General features: G+C 36.5%; 1 protein-coding gene across 2 annotated transcripts in view; it reads left to right on the top strand.

Annotated features, from left to right (window-relative positions):
• The first annotated feature begins 840 nt into the window (after window positions 1-840).
• The window catches only part of LOC117122987 (FAST kinase domain-containing protein 5, mitochondrial-like), a 14182-nt gene continuing 6440 nt past the window's right edge, over window positions 841-8582 (top strand). The window contains exons 1-4 of one of the 2 annotated variants that reach the window (XM_033268772.1): window positions 841-1067; window positions 1529-2969; window positions 3691-3785; window positions 3913-4084. In XM_033268772.1, the coding sequence (XP_033124663.1) occupies window positions 1065-1067; window positions 1529-2969; window positions 3691-3785; window positions 3913-4084 (1711 nt within the window). In that variant the 5' untranslated portion in view covers window positions 841-1064. The remainder of the gene's footprint in view (window positions 1068-1528; window positions 2970-3690; window positions 3786-3912; window positions 4085-8582) is intronic. The other variant, XM_033268771.1, reaches the window with a different exon arrangement.

The raw sequence follows: 8582 nt of genomic DNA, 5'->3' as shown, positions 1-8582 counted from the left end.
GTGAAATTTTCAAGATTAGTCGATATAGCTCAATATTGCTCGGGATGAAACGCAATTGAGTAATCGTTAGCATATTTGAGAGGTCTATATTGAACGTTTTGTATCATTGAGCAGGCCCGTACACAGGATTTTTATTGGGTGGTGCGAATTTGTAGAGAGTACACCAAAATGGCTAGTTAATGCTTAGGGGCAGAGCCCTGCTTGGGTCGAAGGTTGGTGGGTGGAACTCAGACATTTGTTGTTATTTGAGGTCTTATTTGATAGATTTCCGAAGATGCAGTATGGAGTATTAAACGGTTTTCATTGGCGGATCCAGGAGTTTGAAATAGACGGGGGCTAGGGAGGGACTTTCACAGGTCTACACCACACCATGGTTGGGGCTGAGCAAAGAAAATTTATGATTTGGCACCTCTAGATGGCCAGAAATTGCACTGTTAAGACTTAAAATTTGAATATAATTTTCTGTTATTTCCCATTTTTTTTTCCTTTTGAAAAATGTTAGTGTTCTGGACGGCTTCATACCCAACAATTGATTCCACCACTCTCAGTGGTAGTTCCAGGAATTCAAATTAGAGGGTTGGGGGGACCCCAAAGGAAGGAGTTTCAAAGATTGAGGGGCTGTAACACGTCAGCCCCACCATGGTTGAGTCTGAGGTATGAATATTTATAATTGTGGCACCTCTAGATCGCCGGAAATGGCACTCGCAGACTTGACAATTTGAATATAAAATTTTTTTTTTTTTCATTTAAGAAGATGATTTTGACAAATTTATGGGGGTGGGGTGGGGGAACTGCCACTGGGGTTACAGCACAGGTAAAATGTCATCATCAGTTGTGGATCCAGGATTTCAAAATAGAGGGATAAGACAATTTATGATAATGGCACCTTTAGATGGAAATAACACTCTCAGACCCAACTTTGATTATAATTATTCTTTTTACTCCATTTTTTTTATAGCTTTGAACTATTTAGGGGTGGGGGAGGACCCGGGCTTGCTGGCGTGGCCCTCCTTTGAACCAGCCACTGATCATCTGTTGAGAAGAATTTATTGGCTAGATATACAATGGTAACAAGATAATCTGAGATTACAAACCCTCGCCTCTTGCGCCATATCTATGTACTGAAAAAAAAAATGGCCCGCGGTTTATCCGCTTGAGTCAGCTCAGCCTAGCCAGATGAAGTCTAATGTAGGCCTCGCGTGGCAGGCCAGTTTACTCGCCGGCTAGACCGCTTCCAGTCCATCAGCCAGAATTTGGCACACCCCCTACTCTGGACCATGGTTGATCTGTTTGTGTCGGCTCTGTCTGTAATTGCGTAAAAAAATATATAAATACCAAAATCTGCATCTTCCTATCACCAAATTTGAGGATCGAGGTACATGTGCTGTTAAAATTTAGAGTAAATTGGTCCAGTAGTTTTTGAGTTATACACCCATAAGAATACACAAACACGCGCTATTGCAATACCCTCTTATTTTTAAAAAAATCCTTTGTTATTGCCTAAAAGTAATTGGTTAATTTTTTTCAGGTTGATGAGTGGAGGATACTGATTATGTTTTTGTCAATAACAAGAAAACTTATCCACTCTCACTTTTGGAAGACACGACTGGATCATTACCTAAAAACATTTAGCTATACTCATAAATTGGCTACACTGTTCCCTGGAATACCCTCAACAGTCAAATCAAATTTTACAAATGATGTGAGCAAAATAAAGAAAAAAAAGTGTCGCCACATTGTCCATAGACCGAATGTCAGTACGAGACAAGTGCTAAATACTATCTTTCCGGAATGTGAAATCAGTTCAGGACAAAGTCTGTCAGGACGGGACACATTGAACATGAGAAGGAAATTTCTCATTGATAGTTCTTTATACTTGACGACGAGTATGGAAATTGTGGAACAAAATTATACTTGCGAGTCTTTCTCTCTAATTATTGACTTTGGTAGGTTGATGGCACACATCGGTTTGCAGGAAATGACAATTGAGGACGTCTTTACAGACAAGAAGTTTCAAAGAACAGTTTCTTCTGCAGTACTAGAGCAGTGTGCTTCTATGTCAGATGTTGTTTTTGTGGATGCTCTTCTACTTTTGTACAGGCTCAAAATCACTATTCAAAACAGTCATGTATTGGAGTCACAGTGTCTTCACAGACTGGAAAGTTTGTCTTTGAACCAGACCCTCCTAATAGCAGACTGGTGGATTTTATCTGGTTGTAAGTCACAAAAGTATCACCAAAAGATGCTGGAGATTGTCAGAAACTCTTTAAACCAGCTTTCTATTGACCACATTCTTCAACTTTGTTACTTTGTAAGCATGTATCAAAATGTACCAGGATCATTTTTCAATCAGATTTTGAGGCGTCTGAACGAACAAGTTGAAAATCTCTCATGGAGTGGAATTGTCAATGTGTGCTCGGCTATAATAAAGTGCAAAGAAAAAATTGAACACAATGATAGGCTATTGTATCTAATTGGGGATCATGCATTACAAAATATGCAAGACATCAGTGGACATGAATTAACAATCATTCTCCGGAGTTTCTCTAGACTTTATTTCTTTCACAACAAGTTCCTTGAAATAGCAGTTTTACATTTGACAGAGAAGTTGAATGATATGACAATGGAGATGTTAGCACACAATGTATTTGCATTGTCCAGATACAGAGTTCTCCACCAACCACTCATGGACATGGTTGCAAAAATTGTCACTGAGGAGCCTGCCATGAATCTTCGCATAAAAAGTATTTGGATGTTGCTGCGAGGATTTGCACGATTGAACTACGAACCCCCTAATGCCAATGCATTCTTTGAAAAATGTGTTGACCTGATGCATCAGCGCAAGCAACAATGTAAACAATATCCGTTCCAGTTCTTGAGGGCACTTATTTCTCTTGCATATCTGAATAGATATTATAACAGTCTTCTTGATGTTGTCTTTCATCCAGAATTTCTTCAAAGGTGCATTAGTAAGTTTTCTTTTACACTCTGTCGAATGTAGGAAGTGCAGTGAGTGACCTCACATTTCAATTGTAGTTCTGGCAAAAATCACATTAATTCAACTACCAAGCCTCATAGGATGTTATAGAATGATAAGGGTTCCAAAAAATCATATTTTTTGTTTAATAACTGTAGCTATATATTCCTAATGATGATGATATAATTATGTTGAAATATTGAATCCCAACATGATGGCATGCATTTGAAAACTTGGAGTATGTATTATACTTCCTTAGCTATATATCATTTAGAAAAAATAGGCAATTAGAGCAGCTTAGCTCAGTCGGCTAAACTGGTGGTAGCCACTGTGTGTGCGCTGAACCGTGGAGATCTCTAGGTCCCCGGTTCAATTCCCATCGCTGCCTCTCCTTGTGTTTCAGCTAGAGGGCTGAAATACAAGTTACATAGCGCACCATCTTTCAGATGAGACGTTTAAGCCGTTGGTTCCGTGTGCATTAATGGCCCATGTGCTCGTTAAAGAACACAGTACACTCTTCGGAAAAAAGTAGGGGATTGTCTCCCGGTGTACTGTCCAATTACCACCAGGACCCCACTGGAAACAAGTCTTCTAGACTTTTGTGGGCTATCCTTGTTGTTTACACTGAATAATCCAATCCAATCCGATCCAAATTAACAAAATGAAACTACACTAAAATAATTGTTGATATTTTTGTTCATCCAAACCTGTAGAATTATCGCCCTCTGGAGTTGAGAAACATCTACAGTTGCTAAGTACCTGTGTTGAAATCGACAATCCTGATTTCAACGGACAAAAATTGAGGAAGGTAACGTTCTTGCTCAATTTTAATGTTTGAAGAAAGGTTCAAGAAAGGTTCAATGAGGGAACTGTGTTGTTAATTGTAAAGTATGCTTCCATGTATAGTATTTTTATTCTCATTTTTATACCATTAGAACTACTTCAATGTGCATCACGCTGGATCATTACAAGTTTCGTCTTTTATGCGAGATTTCAAAACTGAAGTTAATGAAATTACAGAGATGTTGCAGAGTCTAGCGGGTGGCCTGGAATACATCAAGTTGCACTGTATACTTAACCATTCTGGTTATTTTAGTACGGTAGCAGGTACACATGATTTTCTTGTATATTGGTGTAATATTACAAGCGCTTATCAATTGTAGTTCCCTGCCCCCCCCAGGTCTAGCGGGGACTTAGCCGGGGGATGTAATTTCCTAAACGGTTACATGCATGTGAAAGTGCCGGCCACCTCCCGGCAATGTGGGGCATCATTTTAACGTACATCCCCAGCCACTTACCGCTGTAGTCCGGTAAAATGCCCCGCTAATAAATGATTGGATGATACAACCTACCGTACTCGCACGAATAAGTGCCCCGTTTGAATAAGCGCCCCCTTCTAATTTGAATAAACTCCCCCTCAATAATCCAATCAATCCTGGGACTGTGGATGTTGGCATGATTTGAGGTGTGGAGTGGAATCACATTCTCCTTTAAGTCAATATCAAAATGAGGATATTGACAGATGAGAGCTCCCTGGACAGACAGTATATTTATTTACTTTGAGAACATACGCCTTTGGAACGGCGGCACACACAAGAGTGGTGCGTTCAGCTTAAATTACAAAAATATAAAAATTCACTAAAGAAGGAGCACACTTAACACAATCATTGATAAAATATGCAAATAAACACGGAAAATGCAGTACATACAAAATAAGACTACAAATTAAATGATTATACCATTGAAAATTAAAGGTATGGAGTAACTATTATTATACAGTATACTGTCTGTATAATTGTAAGGGGTCTCTTCCAAATATCAGCACTTTCACAAGTGCACAAAAATTATGCTGGGGGTGGGGGTATATACAAAAGACGAACGGTTGTGCAATATGTTAATCGAGCTCGCTAAAAAAAGTATCTTAAATTGCTTCAGTTATCATACATTATTACTTTGAAGACAAGGAAAAATGGAAACTAGATCTGTCAAGCCTAAACAAGGAAAGGGCAAATCTAACGCCAAAAAGAACATAGAAGGACTAGGCCAGTCTGACTCAGCTACGAGTGGTCCGGTACTAGTGACACCAGCAACAGAGACATCGACATCGCCGTCGCCACTATCACCGCTAGGCCCCCTGCAACACCTTTTGGGCGACGATCCACAATTGATCAAGATCGTGGCAAAAGCATCAGTAATCATATCCTTTCCTCACCAGAGCTTTTTGAAAACATAATCAAAGCTGTATGTAATAATAAAGCATTTATATCTGCGATCAGCAAATCAATTGTTTACGAAGTTAGCGCCAATATTTATGATAGCGTTGCCCTTGACAAGGAAGCAACTGCGGGCGTCATTGCCGATTTACGGAAACAATAATATACTCATAGCCGAAAATCGTGCTATGGGGGATAAACTTGACGATTCGGAACAATATAGCAGACGAAACTGCCTCCTCCTTCACGGTGTACCAGAGACTAATAATGAAAACAGACTCATTAGCACTTGACATTATTGCATCCAGGATCTCTGATGATATTGAGGTAAGTGATTTTGATCGTACACATCGGCTGGGCAGAAACAAATTTTCTGCAAACGATCAACCAACCAAATCTAAGCCAAGGCCAATCATCATCAAATTTGTCTCATATCGCACCAGGTCATACGTGTTTCGTAACAAAAGGCATCTCAAACAATCCGGCTACTCAATTACCGAAAACCTCACTGTACAAAGATTGAAACTCCTTCACCAAGCAACAATCAACGATGCAGTCGAAGCAACATGGACACAGAACGGTAGAATCATTTGTCTTCTAAAAAACAAAAAGAAAGTTTCCATTACAACTGATGCAGATCTTCGCCATCTCCGATCAACGAACAGCTAAGTTACCTTACTAACTCCATCCAATTAAACTTTTTACTTTCTGTTTGAAATTTACTTATTATTATTCACTTTTATACCACAAGTATTTATTCGGAATGTTAATAATTCAAAATGTTATGCCATTTACATACTGCTATTCTTGATGTTACATTGACGTATTTCAGTACTATTAGTTATTCCGTTTCTCTTTAAATTGTCTTGATTGATTTCTCTTACTGTTATGCTTCAGTACTTATTTTATTTACATGCTTAAACACTTCTTTTTAATATTATTCTTTTATTCTTCGTATTTTTATTATTTCAATTTGGCCTGTTTCTTTTATTGCTATTGTTATTATTATTATTGTTATTATTGTCATTACTATTATTGTCTTTATTATTGCTATTATAATTATTATTTCTATTGATATTATTGTATTGTTATTATTATTATTATTATTATCTTAACTCTATTCGACTGTCTTCGATATTGGTATTTTTATTATTATTATTATTATTATTATTATTTATTATTATTATTATATCTTATTTTTATCCCAGCTGTCCGCTTGAAATTATATTTTGCTGTTGCCATTCCACTTGTGGTATTACTGTTGCTATATACTTTGTGCATTGGTACTTACAGTACGTATATCATGTATATTTATTTTGTGCTATTTAATCTTGTCACTTCCTTTTTGGTATCATATGTTTCTCCTGAATTGTGTGGTGTACTATACTTTCAACATTTATTTCTTTCATGATATTTTTGATACTTTTTTTGTTATTATTTTATATTGACTTTCTCAAAAAATCCTTTGTGTCCTTGGTATTTCTATTTTCTAATTATTATTTCTATTGATATTATTGTATTGTTATTATTATTATTATTATCTTAACTCTATTCGACTGTCTTCGATATTGGTATTTTTATTATTATTATTTATTATTATTATTATTATATCTTATTTTTATCCCAGCTGTCCGCTTGAAATTATATTTTGCTGTTGCCATTCCTCTTGTAATATTACTGTTGCTATATACTTTGTGCATTGGTACTTACAGTACGTATATCATGTATATTTATTTTGTGCTATTTAATCTTGTCACTTCCTTTTTGGTATCATATGTTTCTCCTGAATTGTATGGTGTACCATACTTTCAACATTTATTTCTTTCATGATATTTTTGATACTTTTTTGTTATTATTTTATATTGACTTTCTCAAAAAATCCTTTGTATCCTTGGTATTTCTTTTTGTACAGTTGTGCATTTTCTTCTTTTTAAAAATTTATTACATGTCTAATTGTAGTTCATTTAGCAGTGTATCGGATCATGACCGACTATCTAACCTAATTTTCTCCCCTTTTTTGAACAACCCAGATGACTTTACCTCCAATATTGACCCAGACACTCAGTTCTTCTCCAATAACAACCCCTGCACATCCCAATATTATAAACCCACTGAGTTCCCTGCCAGTACATTACAAGACTGCTTTTCCACCATTCATTTTAATTCCAGAAGCATTCTAAAAAATTTCGATCAAATTAAACAACTGTTAAACTCAATTAACTTACCTATCGATGTCATTGGGATAAGTGAAACATGGCTCAAATTTAATAATCCCCTAGTTCAACTCCCCAATTATCATTTTGTTCCTGTCCATAGAACTCTCAAGGACAGTTGTGGCGTTGCCATGTATGTTCGTGATAGCCTTCAATTTTCCATAAGAGATGATCTTAGTCTACTCCCCTCTACTTAAATAAATAGGCCTCATTTAAAAAACATCATTATTGGTACAATTTATAGATCACCCTGCCTGGACCCTAAGAAATTCACTGATGAACTTGACTATTCTATCCACACTATCAAGAGAGAATAAAATCGTTTATATACTTGGCGATTTTAATATTGATATCCTCAAACATGAATCTGACAGTGACGCCCGCCATTTTGTTAACTCCCTGTTTAGCAACCATTACCCTCCCCTTATCCATAGACCATCTCGTATCACCAAAACCAATGCTTCCCTGTTAGATAACCTTATCACCAATCAGGTCGAACTACTACTACTACTACTACTACTACTACTACTGTATAGTGATATTTCGGATCATTTACCTGTTTTTAATATTACTTACATTTCTAATGGTGCAAGTGGCTCAGATAAGGATAAATATATATGCCTAGCTTCAGAAAATTTAACTCTTCAGCTTTAGAAAAATTCCGCCATGAAGTGGCTGCTCAGCAATGGCCCAATGTTATTAATACCCATGATCCCAATATTGCTTACACCAACTTTGAAAAAACACTAAAATCACTTTATGATAAGCATTTCCCACTTCAAAATCATGTAATAAAAAAAGATCGAAAAATTAAGCCATGGATGTCTAACGGATTACTTAAATCTATTATATAAATATAAATTGTACGCTAAATTCCTTCACTGCCCATCTACCGCTAACGAGAAAGCCTACAAACAATTCCGTAACAAGTTAAACTCTCTAATTAGGATTGCGAAATATAAGAATTTTCATGATACTTTTCTCAAACATAAAAATGATATCAAGGCTACATGGAAAACCATTAACTTGCTGCTAAATAAAACAAACAACAATCAGTTACCTCCCTAAATTGTGAAGGCACAACCACCCAAGATCCTCAAAAAATCTCCAACTCATTTAATAAACACTTCGTAGAAATTGGACCGTCCCTTTCTATCCATATTCTCTAAAGCCTTGGAA

This window comes from Anneissia japonica, unplaced genomic scaffold, assembly GCF_011630105.1.
Source record: "Anneissia japonica isolate Jap-2015-1 unplaced genomic scaffold, ASM1163010v1 scaffold3678_len381626_cov175, whole genome shotgun sequence".
In the NCBI taxonomy this organism is placed as follows: Eukaryota; Metazoa; Echinodermata; class Crinoidea; order Comatulida; family Comatulidae; genus Anneissia; species Anneissia japonica.
The sequence above is the reverse complement of the archived record's forward strand: the minus strand, read 5'-3'. Positions and strand labels throughout refer to the sequence as shown.